The sequence below is a fragment of the Neofelis nebulosa genome, chromosome 4 (assembly GCF_028018385.1).
Source record: "Neofelis nebulosa isolate mNeoNeb1 chromosome 4, mNeoNeb1.pri, whole genome shotgun sequence".
NCBI lineage: Eukaryota > Metazoa > Chordata > Mammalia > Carnivora > Felidae > Neofelis > Neofelis nebulosa.
In genome coordinates this window covers 153,187,071-153,208,099 of record NC_080785.1, presented here as the reverse complement: position 1 = coordinate 153,208,099, position 21,029 = coordinate 153,187,071, and the positions used below count along the sequence as shown (strand labels likewise).

The 21,029-nt window shown below is 45.6% G+C and overlaps 1 protein-coding gene across 3 annotated transcripts; it reads right to left on the bottom strand.

Annotated features, from left to right (window-relative positions):
* Positions 1-2,995: 2,995 nt before the first annotated feature.
* ELP6 (elongator acetyltransferase complex subunit 6) lies at positions 2,996-20,133 on the bottom strand. Of its 3 annotated transcripts, XM_058727139.1 has the most exons (7): positions 19,677-20,133; positions 17,528-17,606; positions 15,985-16,055; positions 13,023-13,141; positions 11,412-11,613; positions 9,212-9,355; positions 2,996-7,358 (listed from the first exon to the last, which is right to left on the bottom strand). In XM_058727139.1, the coding sequence occupies exons 1-7, from the start codon at positions 19,728-19,730 to the stop codon at positions 7,230-7,232; spliced, it is 798 nt and encodes a 265-aa protein (XP_058583122.1). In that variant the 5' UTR covers positions 19,731-20,133; the 3' UTR covers positions 2,996-7,229. The 3 variants fall into 3 exon arrangements, with proteins under 3 accessions (XP_058583122.1, XP_058583124.1, XP_058583123.1); XM_058727141.1 differs by lacking the exon at positions 15,985-16,055 and having other exon boundaries at positions 19,677-19,691; XM_058727140.1 differs by lacking the exons at positions 15,985-16,055; positions 19,677-20,133 and adding an exon at positions 19,497-19,612.
* Positions 20,134-21,029: the final 896 nt, after the last annotated feature.

Here is a 21,029-nt window from a genome sequence, read left to right as displayed (position 1 = left end):
CACCCAACAATCCATTCAATTTGTTATGCATTCCCAGGTAAGTTGCAGATACAACTTCAGCTTTTTTCTTTTTTAATGTTTATTTATTTTTGAGAGCGGGAGTGAGGGAGACAGAGGAGCCAAAGCAGGTTCTGCACTGACAGCAGAGACCCTAATGTGGGGCTCGAACCCACGAACTACGAGATCATGGCCTGAAGTCAGACACTTAACCAAGTGAGCCACCCCGGCACCCCATGACACATTCAGGTGAAACATCTTCGTTTAGCCCTAACTAGCCAAAGCTCAAAGCTCAACTTTACTTCAGATTGCTCCCCACGGGAATGATAAATCCAAAAGCTTTAAAAACTCAGTGGAGCAGAGAGATCATCAAGAAGTGATAACAGTCCCCCATACCTGAGCTTCCACACTGGGCCAATCCTTATGACAATCTTAAAAATAGCAGGTTGGTCTATCTTACAAATGAAGAAAATGTCTAAAGAGAGGAGGAGGTTTGCCTAAGGTCACTCTGGTAACTGACCAGGTGGCCACAGGCTAAGACCCAGGGCTCTGGGTTCTCAGCCCTCTGTCTAGCTACCTCCACCTGTCATGGACACAGAGAAGGGTGTTTTATAACGACACAGGTCTGTCTCTGCAATCATTTGCACTCACGACCATGCCCACCATGAATTAAGCATTAGTGATAGCAGCTGGCAGCATGGTAAAATGGAAAAGACTGTTTCAGGACCAGACTCCTTGGATTTGTTATTATTATTTTTTTAATGTTTATTTATTTTTGAGAGAAAGAGCGCAAGTGGGGGAGGGGCAGAAGAGAGAGGGAGACACAGAATCCAAAGCAGGCTCCAGGCTCTGAGCTGTCAGCACAGAGTCCGATGCAGGACTCAAACCCATGAACCATGAGATCATGACCTGAGCCGAAGTCGGATGCCTAACCATCTGAGCCACCCAGGCGCCCCAGACTCCTTGGATTTGAATCCTGGTCCTTACACGGAGCAGCAGTGACTGTCCTGTGGCTGGGAAAATTAACCTCAGGAAACCTTGACTCACAAGTCCAGTTCTAAGATGCAACCAAGAATAACAAAAATACCAACCTCTGTGGCCTGCAAAAACATTGAATCAACGTGAACCCATGTAAAATACCAAGACTCCAATAAACAGTAGCCATTCTATTTCTGATACATTCATGGTATCTGTAACCATGATACAGTCATTAAAAATATTTAAAATCTCCAAGTTGTGTTGATACTCATTCAGTGCCTTCATTACCTAGCAAGTTCCTGCCATGTTATCAGAAGCCAGGAATAGAAGATGTTAATTCCCTGCACTAGAGAAGTTGTCTTTGTGCATACCTTCAAGCAAAACCTTATAGGCAATATGGTAGTGGTCACTACAAAGGCCATGATAGTGCCAATGATAATGACAAACTTTTTTTTTTAGTTTATTTATTTATTTTGAGAGAAAGAGACAGAGAGAGACCACAAATGGGGGAAGGGCAGAGAGAGAGAGAGAGAGAGACAGAATCCCAAGCAGGCTCCAAGCTCCCCTCTGAGCCCGATGCAGGGCTTCATCTCAGGATGGTGAGATCATGACCTGAGCCTAAACCAAGAGTCGGACACTTAACTGACTGAGTGAGCTCGAGTGGGGGAGGGGCAGAGAGAGGGAGAGACAGAATCCCAAGCTTTGGGGGGCACAGCTAGAGATCTCTGTGCTAAGCAGTGCAGAGCCTGACAAGAGGCTTGAACTCACAAACCATGAGATCGTGATCTGAGCTGAGATCAAGAGTCAGACACTTAACTGACTGAACCACTGAGGTGCCCCACCTCACACCACTCTTAACAAATTTCCCAAATATTGGAGCAACGTTGAACTAAAAAAAACTTTTGCACAGCAAAGAAAGCCATTAACAAAATTAAAAAGCAACTGATTGAATGGGAGAAGAGATTTGCAAATGATATATATGATAAGGGGTTAGTATCTAAAATACATAAAAAGGAGCGTCCGGGTGGCTCAGTCAGCTAAGTATCTGACTCTTGCTCTCAGCTCAGGTCTTAATCTCAGGGTCAGGAGTTCAAGTCCAGTGTTGGGCTCAAAGCTGGGCATGAAGCCCACTTAAAAAAAAATCAAATTGGGGCGCCTGGGTAACTCAGTCAGTTAAGCATCTGCTTTTGGTTCAGGTCATGATTTCATGGTTCACGAGTTCAAGCCCCACATCGGGCTCTCTAACTGTGCACACAGAGCCTGCTCAGATCCTCTGTCCCCCTCTCTCTCTGCCTCTCCCCACTTGTGCATGTGCCCTCACTCTCTCTCTCAAAAATAAATTAGAACTTTAAAAAACTTAAAAAAATAATTTAAAAAAATAAAATACATAAAAAATTCATATAATTCTGTACCAAAAAAAAAGGTCCAATTAAAAAATGGGCAGAAGACATGAACAAGTATTTTTTTCTAAGTGTATTTATTTAGAGAGAGAGAGCGCACACACGAGTGGGGGGATGGGGAGAGAGAATCCCAAGCAGGCTCCACACTCTCAGTGCAGAGCCTGACATGGGGCTTGAACCCACTAACTGTGAGATCGTGACCTGAGCCAAAGTCAAGAGCTGGATGCTTACCTGATTGAGCCACCCAGGTGCCCGAATAGGCATTTTTCAAAGAAGATATCCACATAGCCAATAGACACATGAAAAGATGCTCAACATCATTAATCATCAGGGAAATGCAAATCAAAACTACAATGAGCTATCAGTTCACGCTGGTCAGAATGACTAGAATCAAAAACACAAGAAACAACAGGTGCTGGAGAGGATGTGGAGAAAAAGGAAACCCCAGGCACTGTAGGTGGGAATATAAATTGGTGCAGCCACTGTAGAAAACAGTATGGAGATGCCTCAAAAAATTAAAAATAGAAATTCTATATGACCCTGTAATTCTATATGTGAGTACTCACCCAAAGAAAAGCACTAATTCAAAAAGATAAGGCACCCCTATGTTTACAGCAGCATTATTTACAACAGCCAAGATCTAAAAGCAACTCAAGTGTCCATTGCCAGATGGATAAAGATGTCTTACACTCTCTCACTTTCCTTCTCTCTCACACACACAGTGGATTACTCAGCTATAAAAAAGAATGAACTGTTGCCATTGGTGACAACACGATGGACTCAGGGTATTACGCTAAGTGAAATAAGTCAGGCAGAGAAAGACAAATACCATATGATTTCACTTATATGTGGAACTTAAAAACAACAGCAACAAAAGATTTATAAATACACAGAACTGATGGTTGTCAGACGGGACGGGGGTAGGAGAATGGGCCAAACAGATGAAGAAGATTAAGAGATACAAACTTCCAGTTATAAAACAAATAAGTCACAGGGATGCAAAGTATGGCATAGGGAATATAGTCAATAATATAATTAATAACTTTGTATGGTGACAGACACTAATTACCAATACTTGAATCCTGGTATTTCATTATGTATGTAACTGTCAAATCACTATGTTGTACACCTGAAACTAATATTGTATGTCAACTTCAACAAAAAATTTTTTCCCTATTTAAAGAAAAAATAAGCAAGGGTGGCATTATTTGCAGATGTTAATATCTGGAAAAAGGAAAACAAGAAAAAATATCAAAAAACTCGGGAATCTCAATCAGAAAATTATTAGAATAGTTGAGAAAAACTGTAGGATAAGTTATAAATTTTAAGAAGTCAACTACATCCCTATGTCAAAGACACCAAAGAAATATCCACAAAATGGGATCATTTCTTGTCGAGTAATAAAAAAAAAATTTAATAAGAGGGTATTAATTTCTTCACTATTTTTTTTAAATAAAATTATACGACGACAATTTAAAAACAAGAGAAAAAGTCACTGAAGAATACTGTCTAGAGCTTGAATGAAGTGCTGGTAAAATTCATCTGGATAAACAAGAGGGCACGATATCCTTTTAATAAAGGCTCTTGAGAGCAGACATATACTAAACTTTCAGTATCAATTAAAGACAAATTTCAGGGGCATCTGGGTGGCTCAGTTGGTTAAGCACCAACTTGGCTCAGGTCATGATTTCACAGTCCGTGAACATGAGCCCCACATCAGGCTCTGTACTTCAGATCCTCTTTGCCCCTCCCCCCCTTCACGTGCGTGCCTGTGCATGCACATGCACTCTCTCTCAAAAATAAGCAAACATTAAAAAACAAGATAAATTTCGGGGCGCCTGGGTGCCTCAGTCAGTTAAGCATCAGAATTTGTCTCGGGTCATGATCTCGCGGTTCATGGGTTTGAGCCCCACGCTGGGCTCAGAGACTGGAACCTGCTTCAGATTCTGTGTCTCCCTCTATCGTTGCCCCTCCCCAACTCACTCGCTCTCTCTCTCAAAAATAAATAAACATTAAAAAAATTTTAAGTAAAAAATAAAAAAAGGATAAATTTCAGAAAAGCTCAGTTTTAAGAACTTTACGTATAAGTAAAGCCAAACTACATAAAGAGGATCACTACTTTTCAGTAAATACTATAAATACTGTCGGACTATTTAGTTATCAGCAGGTAGACAAATTACAGTACTGTAGCAAATTCTAAAGAAGTTAATTTTCTTAAATTATTTTAAACCAGAAACAACAACAAAGAACAGCACCTTCATTCCATTCAGGAAGAAAAATATATTCCTGAGTCCTGAAGAACAAAGGTAACATCAGTGACAAAATAGGAACATTCCAACGTCTTGTTCAAATAGTACTGTCTCCATAAATTCTTCCCCAGTTTTCTGCTCCCTTAACAACAAAACAAAAACGTGATGGGGAAATAATTACTCCTTCCTGTGACCACCAATCTGTCCCCACTCACTACTTGAGTTGCTTCTGTGGCCCGCATCATCTTCTCCACAGCTGCACTGTGGAGAAGCTGTTATTTATGTCAATGCCTGTTCCCTAGCCCCCATCACAGCACAGCAGGTGACTTGAGGACCGTCTTTATCTTGAGTCCCTCATATAAAACAGGAACTCCACAAAAACTTCATGAATTAATGCATATCTGCATAGAAAACAAAACTTTTTAAATTTTTTTAATGTCTATTTATTTTTGAAACAATGCAAGAGACAGAGTGCAAGCAGTGGAGGGGCAGACAGAGGGAGACAGAATCCGAAGTGGGCTCCAGGCTCCGAGCTGTCAGCCCAGAGCCCAAACTCACGAACTGTGAGATCATGACCTGAGCTGAAGTCGGACGCCTAACCGACTGAGCCACTCAGGCGCCCCAAAACTTTTTTTTTTAACGTTTATTTTTGAAATGGGAGAGAGAGAGAAAAAGAGAGAGAGAGAATAGAAGAGGGGCAGAGAGAGAGAGGGAGACAAAGAATCCGAAGCAGGCTCCAGACTCTCAGCTGTCAGCACAGAGCCTGATGCGGAGCTCAAACTCACAAACCGAGCGATCATGACCTGAGCAGAAGTCGGATGCTTAGCCAACTGAGCCACCCAGGTGCCCCAAGATAAAGTATTTTTTAAAACCCAAATATAGAAAAAAATATACATGAACACAGGCAATGATAAAATCCTTTCCAAAATATTACAAAGAACTGAGAAAACAAAGTTGACACCACATTCTAATTGATAAGTCATTAAAAGTGAGGAATACATTCTCAACACATGGGAAAATACAAAGAAAATTATATCCTAGCCATTCAAGAGATATTCATTTTTACAAACTTTACACAACTATTAAGTTAGTAAAAATTAAGTTAAATCCAACATTGGTGGAGGAAAACGTAGAGGTCACTGTTAACTGGCTCCATCATTCCAAAGAACAATCTTGATACCACGTGAGGGCCAATCCAGGCTTTAATTCAGAAATTCCTCTACAGGGAAAAAACTAAAATTTCATTATCCCTCACTTTCCTAGGCCCCTTCCCTGCTTTATTTTTTGTTTGTTTGTTTGTTTATTTATTTATTTATTTTGAGAGAGAGAGAGAGAGAAAGTGCAAGTGGGGAAGGAGCAGAGAGAGAGGGAAAGAGAGAATCCCAAGCAGGCACTGCACTGTCAGCAAGGAGCCTTGTTGCAGGGCTTGAACTCCCAAACCATGAGATTATGACCGAGCTGCAGTCGGACGCTTAACTGACTGAGCCACCCAGGCGTTCCTGGTTTTTTTAGTTTTTTAAGTTTTTTTTTTTTATGATTTGAGGGGAGGAGTGATAAATTGTTTCCTGTTATGAAGACTACAAAATGTGGAAAAGTTACAATTAAACAACAGGTATGAAATTTCCTTAGTCCCTGCAGTGTTATTTTTTTCATTTTATTTACTTTTAATTTTAAAAATAATTCATTGTGGTACAACAAAATGTACCCAGTTTAAGGGAATACCCCCGGTGTCTACTGAGGTGATCTTGACCGACGGGCAGAGTGTGGTAAGTTGGCATCTATGGGATGCTGGGGCAAGTGCTCACCTCTTCAGTCTTTACAGGTAAGGGAGGCAGCAACTTGCCAAGGCCCTATCCCACCTGGTGGCAAGAACACTCCTTACCCCTGTCACCAAGGCCATGAAGCCTCATGTGACCAAGGCCGCGGTTTCATGACACCTGGGTCAGGGACCACACAACCAGGAGGCTGTGAACCGGCTAGGGAGCCTGCCCCTGGTTTCCTTGAGGGTCAGTCAGCAAGTGTGGACTTCAGAGTTAGGCTCCACTATCTACAGCCTGCTCTACAACTGTGAGCGTGTTTCCAAACCTCTTTAAGCCGGTTTTCTTACTGGACTGAAGGAAAAATACCTTTGCTGGATGAAGGTGAAAATTAAATGAGACAATCCATCGTGAGGAAGCCAGGATGCAGGACTCGCCTTACCACAGCCATAATTACCCAAGTTGTCACCTCGTATGCCTGCCACCCAGGACTGTCCCCTGGCTGGCACAGTTATACCTTCTCTGGCTCTGAAAGGCCCAAAAGCCAAAAATGGGCAGTTGAGGCTAAAGTGTATTTAATGAAAGGCTCCTGGGATGACTTTCACCTGGTTTCAATATGTGGCATCTCTCTCAGCAGAGGCCGGGTTGCAATTCCTTATGTGTTTTCGGAATAGGGCCCTGGGCAACAAAGGCATACTGTCACAGAGCCATTCCACAGCGCCGGGTCACAGTGGTGGCAATCCAGGCTGAAATACCACTTCAAAGGTGTGCAGATCCATTCCCACTCGTTGTTTCATCTTTCACATCTGAAAACAGTCCAAGGTAGCTACATTTGCCCCTCAATCAGGTCACAGAACAGCAGGAGACATTCCTTTGGCAAAAAAAGACACGCTCTTGTCCTGTATCTTGTACTGGTAAGTGAGGCTCCGATCCCGCTGGGTTGTGGGCTGTGATGGCGTCCTCCAGAGGATCCTCAGCTACAGTGACAAGAAGCAGGATGAGAGAGAAGCAGCCCCCAAGTTACCTGCTCCATTATGAACCCTACCTGCCTCCCCTGTAACCTGCAACTAAGGCCCCTAAATTGAGATCGCAGTCATGTGCCATGCAGCCAGGGGCTGGCTTCTAAAACAAAGCTTATGACCAGCTAACTAAAACTAAAGGTTTCCCCTTCATTACAGTAGTGATATTTGCTCACTACAGCAAGTGTGAAATAGAAAGAAAAAGAAAAAAAGCCCCCCAAATACAAACCCTTAAAGTATTTTTATGTGTTCTCTTTTGCTCTTTTCCCTAGGCATGGTTTTATATCTGTTGGCTACAATAATTGGGAAAATCGACTCATTAAAATCAGTACATCCAATTCAGAGGCTCAGGAAGGCTAGACATTTATTCTTATTCTGATGATATCTCAATGCCAGACATGCTAGAATGCTCAGGGGGACTGGCCTCAGAGCCAGGACACAAGCTTCCTGGCAGGACCCTCTCCTCATGCCATGCACATGAACACGACCAACACAGCATTTCTGAGCTTGCTCCTTTGTTTCATTTTCTATAACTACCCCTGAATGACTCTTGGCCAAAACTCCCACCCACCTCTAATGTGCCAAGAGTGGTCAACATCAAGTTAACCTGGAAGCCATGACAGCTTTGGGGGATGATTCCAAAAGAGAAGTTCCAGGGGCACATGGGTGGCTCATTCAGTTAAGCGTCGAACTCTGGGTTTCAGCTCAGGTTATGATCTTGCAGTTCATGGGATCCAGCCCCACACTGGGGTCTGCACTGATAGCACAGAGCCTATTTGGGATTCTCTCTCTCCCTCTGTCTCTGCCCCTCCCCTACTTGCACTTTTCTCTCTCTCTCAAAATAAATACACATTTAAAAAAAAAAAAAAGTCCCAGAAGGCACAGAAGCATGGTAGCCCCTTGGGAGGGGTAGAATCTGGCCTTCCTCTAAGGCAGGGCTCTCAGCTTCTGCCTGAGTTCTCAAATATTTCGGTCAGAGGCAAGAGTGGGGCAGCAACAACCCCAGCCATGGGCATGGTCCCCCACATTTGTATTTTATTTATTATTATTACTTTTTAAAATTTTTAATGTTTATTTATTTTTTAGAGAAAGACAGAGTGTGAGCAGGGGAGGGGCAGAATCTGAAGCAGGCTGGAGGCTCTGAGCTGTCAGCACAGAGCCTGACACGGGGCTCGAACTCACGAACTGAGAGATCATGACCTGAACTGATGTCAGAAGTTTAACTGACTCCTCCACATTTGTATTTTAAAAGGAGCAGCACTGGGGTGCCTGGGTGGCTCGGTTAAGTGTCTGACTTCGGCTCAGGTCATGATTTGTGGCTCGTGAGTTTGAGCCCCACATTGGGCTCCATGCTAACAGTGAGGAGCCTACTTGGGAATTTGCTCTCTCTCCCTCTCTCTCTCTGCCCCTCACCTGCATAGACACTCTCTCTCAAAATAAACAAACTTAAAAAAAATAAATTAATTAAAATAAAATTAAAAAATAAAAGCAGCAGCACTGACCTGAGTATACAAAGCCTGCTGTGGTCCTGCAGAGGCATTCTGCTATTTGATAGCAGGGCCCCTGCATTCTGTTCCAGAAGGCAATCTGGTCTCCTTTTTAGGAGCTCCACTTTGGTCACAAACGGGACCACCATGGAACACCTGAACAGGTACATGAGGCTAGCACCATCTGGAACAGACTCTAATTTGGGTTCTCACAACTTCCGAGGTTTTCCTTCCGTCTGAAGAAACACCCCAACCAGACAACCCCCAGGGCCTGACACTATCCCACACACAGTCTAGGCTCAGGTCTAGTGAGCCCCTGCACACCTGCCCATGCACGTCCCTGCAGAAGCCAGTGGCCAGCCCCTCAGCCCGCAGGATCAGGTGGCTCTGGTGGCTAAGGCTGTTCAAAAGGATGTTCTCCTCGTCCTCGGTGTCTCCACTGTCGTGCACCAGGGCTACTATGTTTCCCTGCAACAGAGATGGAAGATGAAAATCGTTCCTCCAGACAGGGTCACCAGGGAGTACTGGGCTTTCAGTGCCTCCACTCCCCTGCATGTCCTCGCCCAGAGCAGCCTCTGGCTTCCACTGCAACCACCCCCTCCAGCAAGGGAAGGACCCTTGCTGCGCTCTAGGGTCCTAATTCCAATCACCTGCTGGACAGTCTCACCAGCACATCCAACCTATACTGCCAGCTCAATCCCTCTTAAACCAAGCTCAGCTCAGTCTGTGGTCCTCAATGTTAGCAAAAAGTGCCACCTTTCTGCTAGGCACCAATTCATCCAGTCAGCAGCTCCTGAGTGCACAGCACGTGTCAGACACCACAGTGGGGATAAGAGGGGACCGGTATGGACCCTGGAGACAGAAAGATACTAACAACACAGGACACAAAGCCAGGAGAAAGGGGAGCATGGGGGGCTAGGGGAGCCCAGGGAAGAGGCGTCACGTCTGGCCCGGAGGGGAGGGTGACGTGGTGTGCACACCTGAGCCGAGTCAGAAGAGCAAGTAGGAGTTACCCAACCAGAACCAGAGGGGAAGACTGACCCACTGAAGGGGATACCTTGAAGAGTAAGTCCTTTCAAAGGGATACCGTCCAGTTAAAAAGGATGAAGCAGATCTGTCTATTCTGGTTTTGGGCAATGGACATCAAAAGACACCGTGCATTATGAAATGAGAAAAAAGGCAGGCTACCAGAAATGTGAAAAAAAAATGCAGAAACACATACACATAAAACATGTTCATAATTGAACACACTCTCCAGAATACACACGTTAGGAAAGAGATCATTACTTTTTATTAAAGTACTCTTTATGCTATTTACTTATTTTTAAAAAAAATGTTAACATTTTTATTCACTTTAGAGAGACAGAGAGAGACAGAGTGCAAGCAGGAGAGGGGCAGAGAGACAGGGAGACACAGAATCCGAAGCAGGCTCCAGGCTCTGAGCTGTCAGCACAGCGCCTGATGCGGGGCTCAAACCCAAGAACTGTGAGATCATGACCCAAGCCGAAGTCGGCCGCCCAACCAACTGAACCACCCAGGTGCCCCTATTTTTTCTTTTTTAGACCATTCCCAAGTTTTGCTTTTTCAGCTAAAAGAGGTCTTTTTAACCAAACGAGGGAGGTAGTGGGCACTTGCACTTAGTAAAGCAGGCTAAGCTGCAGGAGCTGTGCCCGCTTCACTGTCACCGAGCCGTGCCCTCCACGCCCCTTCCACTCTCTGCTCCTTCCATTCTTTCCCCATCACCTGGTTCCCACCCGTGCCTGTAGCCACACAGTCCCAGGAGCTCCCCTAAACACAGCTGCCAGGTAAGCTCTTGCACATGGGAGGTGCTCAGCATGCAGTGCTGGGTATATGCACCCTGGTTGACTCCATTGGCTCATCCCAACCGCCCAGCACCCTCGGCTTGACCACACCGTGCTAAGGGCCACAGGTCCCTCCCAGGGGCGCCATCGCACGCTGAAGAGCTGCCACTGGGGGCCAGACGCTGCATGGGAGTGTTGTAAGCTTCATGTCACTTAACTCTTGCAGCTTGGTTCCTGCGAGGTGGGCACCACAGCCATTCCTATTTTATAGGTGGGTCTACTATCACTATTTAACTATTATGGTAAAATCCCCATTTTTGCCTCATAATTTGACAATAAAAGTTACATCCTGTACTTGTACTGCATCTCACAATTTTTAATGCAGTTTATATCTCAACTGATCTTCAAAACACACCCAGAGTGATAATGACTTGTCCCAGGACACAAGGCAATGGGTGGCAGAGTTGGGATGGCCATGGTACCACACACAACTGGTCCCATTTGAGACAGTACTGGTCTATCTTTTAATTTTGAGGGCTTTATTTTTTTAGCAGTGGCAAGTAGGGGAGGGAAGGATGGCAGACCAAAAGATTTCTGGGCCTCCCAGGGTAAAGCCAAACCCCCAAATAAGCAAAAAAGATCACTGCAAGCAAGGGAGGTATGGGCCTGTCTGGGCCTATGGAGATCACAGGCAGGAGCACGGAGAGCAGACGGGTCGGTACCTTTCGTTCCCAGCACACGGTGGCCCTGCAGTAGTGGATGAAGTCCAATACAGCCACCGCACCCATGCCCAGGCTCAGCAGCACACTGAGGTCGTCCACCAGCAGCACTGGGCACCTCCACGCAGCCTCTCCATCACCCACGGGCTTCAGAGCCTCCCGCACAAACTCGTACAGTGGCTGCAGGTTCTCAGCATTGGCCTCCCTGGAACATCAAGCGAGAGTCACCAGAGAGTTCCCTCTGTCTACAAATGTTTATCTGGGACCAAGCAGCACCACGGGAAAGGGCTGGGGGAGGCAGAGAACTGGATCACAGTCCTTGGCACTAAGGGGTTCATGATCTGGTTGGAAAGAAAAGGCATGCGTGCATATACAAGCAAGCTGTACTTCAAATATTCCTTGAGGCCTAGTAGGTACAAAGCACTGTGCTAGAAACTGGGGTACACAAAAATAAACAGCCTCCTGGGTCCTTAAGAGACACCATGCAGCCAGCCCCTCAACCCAAGAGCTTAAGGCATTAGAAGATTAATTTAGATTGAGCAGGCAGAAGAGGTCTTTCCAGGAGGTCATAATGGGTGCAAAAAGCTAAATAGCCATTCAGGTGACCTGGCGGTGAGAACCAAGGTCTAAGGGCAGTTTGTGTACCTACTGGATTCCACCTATTTCTAAAGAAGCTGGCCCAGCTACCTCCATCTCTCCAATGACTACCTTGGCAGTCACTTCCCAGCAAGAGAGGCTCAAAAAGCAGCAGAGCACAGGGCCCAGGCACCTGCTCACACTCCAGGTCTGCGGCCCACTAACAGCAAGGACAACAACTTCCCACAACCTGGGGTCAGGTGTCACCAGGCCCATCACTCAGACGAAGGCACCCAGGTTCAGAGATGCTAAAAGCTATGTGAGAGATCACACACACAGGGTCAGGGCACAGGGCCTTCTGACTCCACACTGCCTTCCAGCCACTGCAAAAGGTGGCATCTGAGAGAGGGGGAAGCAGGGAGAGTTCCCATACGGACTCCTCTGTGGTGAAGGAAGAACAGGTGGGGAGTCTGCACAGAGCTATGTTTGTGGCTGACACTCATAAAAGACAAAAAGCAGGAAAACCAATCTCAAAATAGCAAACCGGGGTCACCAAACTTTTCTTAAAAGGCCAACAGTAATATTTCAGGCTTGTGGGTCAAATGATCTCTGTCTCAACTACTCAACTGTGCTATGGGAGAGAACAGCCAGGGACAATATGCAAACAAATGAATGCAGCTATTCCAATAAAACTTTATTTACAAAAACAGGTAGCTAGCCATGGCCCATAGTGTGCCGATCCCTGTATCAACCCCAAAACAGAATAAAGGTGTGTGCTAGGGCTCTGAGCAAGGTTAGAAAAACATATCGTTCTGCCATACTCCCAGCAAATAATGCTTTCTGTAGCTTTGGGGTCAGCCATATACCCTCTGGCCCATGGTAAGAGCCAAGAGCTTTCCAATAATGCTGTAACACCAGGGAAATGGCTACCTCTGAAAGCCAGCTCTGTCCCCCAACCCATGCACGGGAGGAATCACCCAGCAAAGCTGGTCTGGGTCCACCTACCAGCCTTCTGGGCTGGGCTGCAGGCTGACTGACCTGAGGAACTGCAAGGGGTGTGGCTCAGCCTGAGCCCGGAAGAAAACATCCACCGAAGACTTAAGACCTTCTAGGAACACAAGCTGCCCGCACTCCCGTGCCACAGTCAGGCTGACACCCTAAACACAACACAGAGGAGAGTGAATTACTGTGCCTTGCAGAGGAACCCCTCACAGAGGCTGGACTCCAGCTCACAGAAAGGTACAGGACACATTCTAAGCCCTGCAAATGTGTACCTGTACACCTTTGTATGGGGCCCACGCCTTCTTTCCACTGCGTGGTCCCAACCCACAATCCCCAAGGTCTTGAGGTGAGCCTCTACATTATCACTTTTTAAAAAACTGACATTTTTGTTTATATGCTCATTTTTGTGATTACTCAATACTTGGTTCTAATTTGTAGTAGTATTACAAATACACATATTTATAAAATTAAGTATATTTAGAAACAATAATAATGACAATAAAATGGTGGGAGAATGACCAAGGTCTGAAAAATGCTGGTGAAGGAGACAGGGACAGATTTTGGCTTTGAATTTCACAACCCCTCTTGTTTACACATCAGTGGCACAGGACCTCAGAGTTGCTCTGAGGCTTTCAAATAACATAACTCAGAGATTGGAGTTGCCAGGCTGCCTAGAATACAGGAAGACCGCGTTACCAGCAAGTTCTCCTTCTCTTCCCTCTACCTCTGAGGAAGCACTCCCATGAGAGTTAGGACAATACGAGCTCTTGATGCACTAGTTCAGAGCTCAGCAAACTTTTTTTGCAAAGGGCGAGACAATCTATGCTGCAATACTCTATGGAGTCGCACACGATTCATAAACAAATGGCAGTGGCTGCACTCTGTCTAGCCCTCCTCTAGACCAGAGCTTTTTTAAAACTTATTTTCTAGAAAATTTTTAAAGTTTACTTATTTATTTTGAGAGAGAGCATGAACAGGGGAGGGGCAGAAAGAGATGGAGAGAGAGAGAATCCCAAGCAGGCTCCACACTGTCAGCGCAGGCCTGGTGCGGGGCTCAACCTCACAAATCATGAGATCATGACCTGTGATGAAACCACGACTCTGACACTTAACCGACTGAGCCACCAGGCACCTCTAGACCAGAACTTCTTAATATGGCTCTTTATAAACTACCCAATTAAGAATCTTTTTCTTATGAAACACCCAGTTAAAATGAAGATCCCTGAGCACCATTCCAAACCTCCAGAATCAGAAGCTTTGCAGGCAAGGCCCAAGAATCTGCATTTCAACAAACACCCAAGAACAGACACAATCTAAATCTGCAACTCACTGCTCTCTCTGTGCAGAAATAGGTCACGTGGAACTCTTAAAGATTCCTCATGCCCCTAGACCAGGTCTCAACTGCTCATTTATACCCCAGTGTCCTCCGCTATGCAGCACCATGAGCTCCACAGCCACCCCTGGCAGAGAGAAAGACTCCTGTTCACCTTTGCTCTTGCTCATGACAATTCTACTAATGGCAGTTCAATAATACGCCAAGAGTATGGAGGCTCACACTCATGGACTTCACGTGCCCTGTATCATGTCTGTCATTCCTGCTGTGCTGATGATTCAAAGGCAACAGAAGAAGTAGCCAATCTGGACATGAGAGTACACAGCTTTCTCACCCAGAGACACTGATACGAGGGCCATAGAAACATGCTTCACAGACCTGGAATGCACGTGTGTTCTTGACATGACTGCTCTCCCTGAGCTCATGCTCTGACTTCTACCACAGGAGGTCTTCCTAATCTGCAAAGGATGGGAAAGAGTCTACCCTCCTCCCATTCTCTCATTTGTTTCTCCCCATCAGAGTGACATCAGGCAGTGTAATGGCCCAATAGGAAGACTGGCATTTCAGTAGTCACTGCTAATGGGTGGTCTGGTTCTTTCCCTCTCTGAGGCTAGCCTATTAAAAACAAAACAAGGGGCACCTGGGTGGCTCAGTCAGTTAAGCGTCCAACTGTTGGTTTCAGCTCAGGTCATGATCTCACAGTCTGTGGGTTCAAGCCCTACATTGGGCTCTGTGCTGACGTGCAGAGCCTGCTTGGGATTCTCTCTCTGTCCCTCTCTCTCTGACCCCCCCATGCTCTCTCTTTCTGTCTCTCTCTCAAAGATAAATTAATTAAATAAATTATTTTTTTTTTTAATAATAATAGGGGTGCCTGGGTGGCTCAGTCGGTTGAGCGTCCAACTTCGGCTCAGGTCATGATCTCACAGCTTGTGAGTTCGAGCCCTGCGTCAGGCTCTGTGCTGACAGCTCAGAGCCTGGAGCCTGCTTCAGATTCTGTGTCTCCCTCTCTTTCTGCCCCAACCCACTTGCATTCTGTCTCTGTCTCTCTCAAAAATAAATAAACATTAAAAAAAATTTTTTTTTAATTTTTAAATAATAAATAAATAAAAACAAAACTAACAAACAAAAACTAGTAAGCCCACCTGGTCACAGGTCACAGGTGATGGCCTAGACTAGGCCAGAAGGTTCACCAGACTCTTGGCCATCTTATTCGTGCCTGCCTACATCTGACAACATGAAAGGCAGGCCGAGATGAGGTAAGGAGCAGGTCACAAAAGCACCTCTCTCCACCTTTGAGTACTAAGCCGTAGACTTAGGGAGAAACAGTAGGAGGCACTCAACTTGGTGGTAGACCAAGCTGTGGGTCTCCAACCCAGCAGAACTAAGATTAAAGCCCACAGTGAGAAGGAGAAAATCTTAACTGGTCCAGAGTCAGTAGAGCTAGGTTTGATTAATTAACAACTGATTTGGTTCTATAAATTCTAAATGAGTAAAACAGGTAGAGATGCTGCCTTAGCTTTTCAGATAAGGGTTTCAGAACTCCATGATTTCCTCAGTCCCTCCCTTGCTAAGTTCTCTACAACCCAACCAGGGGAGCCCAGCCTTGGTCCCACTCACACCTGCATGACCCACATACTCTGCACCACAGAGGTCTACAATATTTACCAACTTCTGTCCCACGATATTGTAGTGACTGAAGGACTGGATCAGTGCCACAAAGCAGACTTTACAATTAGCTAGAAAACAAAATAAACAGATTTTTAATAAAGTCTCTATGTATAATCAGTCTCATATACTTTGTACCTCTAGAAAATAAAGCTCTGACTTTATTGGGTCTATAGACCCAAGAGGGCTTGCAACCAGACATCCCCAATTTGATTCTAAGCTGCACTTTTTTTCATATATAATAATTATACCTATTTCATTGATCCTGAAATGTACTTCTTCAGTTATGTGTATCAATAGGTACCTTGTTTTGTTCTATTGTAAATAAACTGTGGTTTTTAAAAAGTAATACTTTTCTGTTTGTACAGAAATACAACTTTTTTTTTAACAACTCACTTTTTTAAAAACTGGTCTTATATCCAAGAAATTATAAGTGGAACATAAAGAAACTCTAGCTACCTTAATGAACATAATTAGTTCTAATATTTTATCTATAGATTCTCTTGCTCTTTCAATCCTGACAATAATATCATCTGGAAAAGAAAACAACTTTCAAAGCTGTAAACGATTACAACTAAGAGTGACAAAGGTGTACCCTCTATTCTGGCCTGGCTCAGTAGGGGCTCACAGAGAATCAGCTAATAAATGAGTCTTTTTTTTCATTTGGCTGTTTTCTTCTTCTAATCCATTTTCATATGTAAACCGCAGTGGCCCCACAGTTTTCCTATGTTCTTTAGGAAGCATCTACTTCCAGGGCAACATGTCAATGGGTCCAGAGCCCAAAGACTTCAAGATACACAAGGACTGGGGGGTGCCTGGGTGGCTCAGTCGGTTGAGCATCTGACTTCCGCTCAGGTCATGATCTCACAGCTCATGGGTTCGAGCCCTGCTTCGGGCTCTGTGCTGACAGCTCGGAGCCCTGAGCCTGCTTTGGATTCTGTGTCTCCCTCTCTCTCTGCCCCTCCCCTGCTCATGCTCTGTTTCTCTCTCTCTCTCAAAAATAAATCAAAATGTTTAAAAAAAAAAAAAAAAAAGAGAGGGGCGCCTGGGTGGCGCAGTCGGTTAAGTGTCCGACTTCAGCCAGGTCACGATCTCGCGGTCCGTGAGTTCGAGCCCCGCGTCAGGCTCTGGGCTGATGGCTCGGAGCCTGGAGCCTGTTTCCGATTCTGTGTCTCCCTCTGTCTCTGCCCCTCCCCCGTTCATGCTCTGTCTCTCTCTGTCCCAAAAATAAATAAAAAACGTTGAAAAAAAATTTAAAAAAAATTAAAAAAAAAGAGAGATACATAAAGACTGAGGAGCAACTAAATCAGGAGGCCACACGAGGATCTCAGTGAGACCATGCCTGCACACTGGGTGGAGAAGGGAAGATAGGAGCACATACCACCTTTTGGCAGGGATGAGCAGGGAACAAGATGGTCAAGTAACCTGTTACCTAATAAACAGCCATCTGGCTACCCAAACACCTAAGACCTAGTTAGTTAATATCATTCCCATTGCTTTTAGCCTTAGGTTTCTTTTTCTATAGCACCAATGAGTCGTATACCTTTGAGGTAGAAGGAGAGAAAGTGATGCACAAGGAAGCTGCCATCTGTGTTGGCATCACAGAGTAGAGTCAGTTTCCCCTACGAGTTAAGAGGAACACAAAAAGGTGAATTAGACTCCCTGGAAAGAGGTCAGTACATACACACACACACACACACACACACACACACACACACACTACCAGAAAGAAGAAAGTAAGTCAAAACTATGAAAAAACCAAAAGTTAGAGTGATTGTTATTAAAGTCACTCATTACGGACAAGCGTATCTCAGCTTCCACTTTCCCAAGGCAAAGAGAGAATAAAAACCCTTCTCTTCCTCATTCACCTTGCTAACTGAGGGATCGGTCTTGGAAGAACTAGAGAAGGTTTTACCATTAGAATCCAACAAAAATCACAGCCTGCTAAGACTGGAATGGAGCTCCAAAAAAGTAGTATGATCCAACTTCCTTCCTATTTTTTTTTAAGTTTATTTATTTTTGAGAGAGAAAGAGGGAGCATGAGCGGGGGAGGGGCAGAGAGAGAGAAAGCATCCCAAGCAGGCTTTGAGTTATCAGCACTGAGCCCAACGAGGGGCTTGAACTCACTACTGGTAAGATGGTGACCTGACCCAAAATCAAGAGTGGGAGGCTTACCCAAATGAGCCACCTAGGCGCCTCCCTATTTTTAATTCCGATACCAAATCTGTACAATAGGGTGGGAGAGAGGGAAGAGTAGTTGTTGACAGAGAATTCCAATAACAAAATTCTCATCCCAATGGCCCTAGACACTGCTTCAGGAAAAGCTCTGATCATGGAGAGTTCTGGAAAGACCTCTAAAGATGGTCTCCACAGTGGCTGACTGCCTTGCTGCAGCCACCTCTAGTTCCTTTTCAGTGATAGGGAAGGTCGCAATCAAATGGTATCAGACACGACACTTCTGTACTGTTGTGACTTTTTTTTCACTTATAAAATATGAAAGATCGCACCATCAGACCTTGAGGGTTACCTCCAGGGCTGTCGTTTCCTGGTGCCCACTTTGATCTTCCATTCCTTCACTCTGGCCTTGGGCTGAGCACTTTGGAGGTGCCAGCAGTAATTAGCAAGGCCACCAGAAACATCTTCAGGCTTGAGCAACTGAAATCCACAAGGGTCTACTTAAAACTATAATTTGCCTGACACGGCGGGGGGGGGGGGGGGGGCGGGGGGGGGGGGGGAATCATAAAAAAGGCCTGATTGAGGGGCGCCTGAGTGGTTCAGTCTGTTAAGCATCCAACTTCAGCTCAGATCATGATCTCCCAATCTGTGAGTTGGAGCCCTGAATTGGCTTTATTCTGACAGCTCAGAGCCTGGAGCCTGCTTGGAATTCTTTGTCTGTCTCTGTCTCTGTCTCTCTCTCTCTCTGCCCATCCCCTGCTCGCACTCTGGCTCTCTCTCTAAAATAAATAACATTTTAAATTTTTTCATAAATAAGCAAGCAAGCAAGCCTGATCGATACACACGATGTCTTGGCTGCCTGGAGTTTACCATTTCCTTAGGAAGACAATGGTTATAAAATGAACCAGGTAAATTCCTGAAAGAAATAACCCCTGGGTTAAAATAAAAAAATTCGGGATGCCCCAAAGTACGGAAAAAAGGAAAGAGTGGCGAGGCTGCTATGCCTCAGGCAGACTTGATACAAGCCAACGCTGGCTGAAGGCAGTTTGGAACAGCACTATTAAAGACCAAGAGGAGGATGAGGAAAAGCAGGAGGAGCAGCATTCACTGCGGAGTACTGAGGGGCCAGAGAGAGACCGAGGACGATTAAGAAGCTGGTCTCAAGTGAAGGGTGGAGAATCAAACTCTCAGGCAACCTCCTCTAGACGCCGGGCCCCCCACCCCAGTGAGAACGCACAGGGCCCCCCCGTACCCGTCTGTGTACGTAAGCCGATGCATAGTCGGCCAACCTTCCTGGGCACTTTCAAGGATACACAAGCCTTTGAGAAGACGCCCACCTCCCGCAGGCTCCAGGGCGGAGCCCAGTCCCCGAGGCGGCCATCCCTGGACTACAACTCCCAGGGCTTCATGCCCGCGGAGGTCGTGCCTCTCCCACGAGTCCGCGTGCGCTTCATCCGGGTATACGGTCTTCCGCCACGCTCCGGGATCCGCCCCCTTCCCACCGCGCGACGCCTTACCTGCTCCGCCCTGTCAGGAGTGGTGTTGAGAAGGTTATTGAGTTCAGGGAACATTCCGAGCTCTGAGGATGAGCCTTCCCGAACCGGGAGCTGGGGCTGCGGCGGCGGGGAATACGAAGAGCTACACACCAGTCGAGCCCGCGCGAGGAAAGCGCGCACGCGCAACGCCGCTTCGAGGAGCCGTCGCAGCCAATCAGCCAAGCGCCTGGATCTGGGCTGCTGCCGGCGCACGCGCGAGGGCGGGCATCCGGCTGGGGTGGTGGATGGTACGGGTCTTGTGGCGCTTTTTCTGAGGGTCCTAGGTGCTGGTGCTTTGCTCCTTCACTTGGCCTCGCTCTCTCCCCAACGCTGGGATTTGGGGCAATGTAGTTCGCCCCTCCACACGTGCCTGTCGAGCACCTGCTGTGTGTCCCCCACTGCTCAAAGCTAGAGCTACATAGGGAACGAGATGCGTGAGGATGCCTGCCCTTTCTCGCAAACGCAATGAACACAGAATTGTACTTTGAAAAGTTCTTGGAAAAAGAACACAAAACATGAACATTGTCCAAGCCACAAGTTAACTAGACATCCTCTCCCCAACCTGAGGACTATGGCTTCTTTACCAGTCCCAGGTTTAGCCTCACTCTAGTTGGCCTCCCTGTAGATGAAATCTATTAAGATTATAGAATTATCCCCACTTTCTGACAGCATCCTTTCCCAAACCCTCCTCCCAATCATCTAACAAGTCCAAATCCTGTAATTATGTTCTAACACTCTTAATGATATATCCCACGATTTCCCATGATATGCATTCTCTTTTACAGCAATGAATAACAAACCCAACTTTTCAACAATAGATCAATTTCTGGTGGTTGTTGCCTGGAAAGAATTGACATGATTTCTAGCAGCCAAATTTCAACTTTAGAAAACAGTTTCTCAGTAAGAAAGCAGGAGTCACTCAGAGAAATAGGATACTATCAGACTAGCAGCTGCCGTATTGAGAGAAATACTGTTTCTGGTTACAGCTGGTTTTATCTGTGTTGATGATGAACAGCTGGACAGGTTAATGTCCTTATTTGAATCTCCACACCAGATGGCAGAAGGGCTGGGATTTTTGTCTCTCATTTTAAGTCTCATTTCCTCAGTGCCTAAAAGATTGCCAGGCACATGGCAGGTGCTCATTTTGAAGTAATGAGCGTATTTTTCTGTAACCATGGGCTGTCTTTTCACTTTCTTGGTGGTTCCTTTGAAGCAAAAACAGTTTTTAGCTTAAAAAAATTTTTTTAATGTTTATTTGTATTAGAGAGAGAGAGAGAGAGAGAGAGAGAGAGAGAGAGAGAGAGACTGTGTGAGCAGGGAAAGGGCAGAGAAACA

Coding starts and splice junctions, on each gene's coding strand:
- ELP6 (XM_058727139.1), bottom strand. CDS start 19,730: ATGTTCCCTGAACTCAATAACCTTCTCAACACCACTCCTGACAGGGCG. Junction 9,356..11,411: donor CCGTGTGCTGGGAACGAAAG/GTACCGACCCGT, acceptor TCTCTGTTGCAG/GGAAACATAGTAGCCCTGGT. Junction 7,359..9,211: donor GCAGGGACGTGCATGGGCAG/GTGTGCAGGGGC, acceptor TTGTCACTGTAG/CTGAGGATCCTCTGGAGGAC.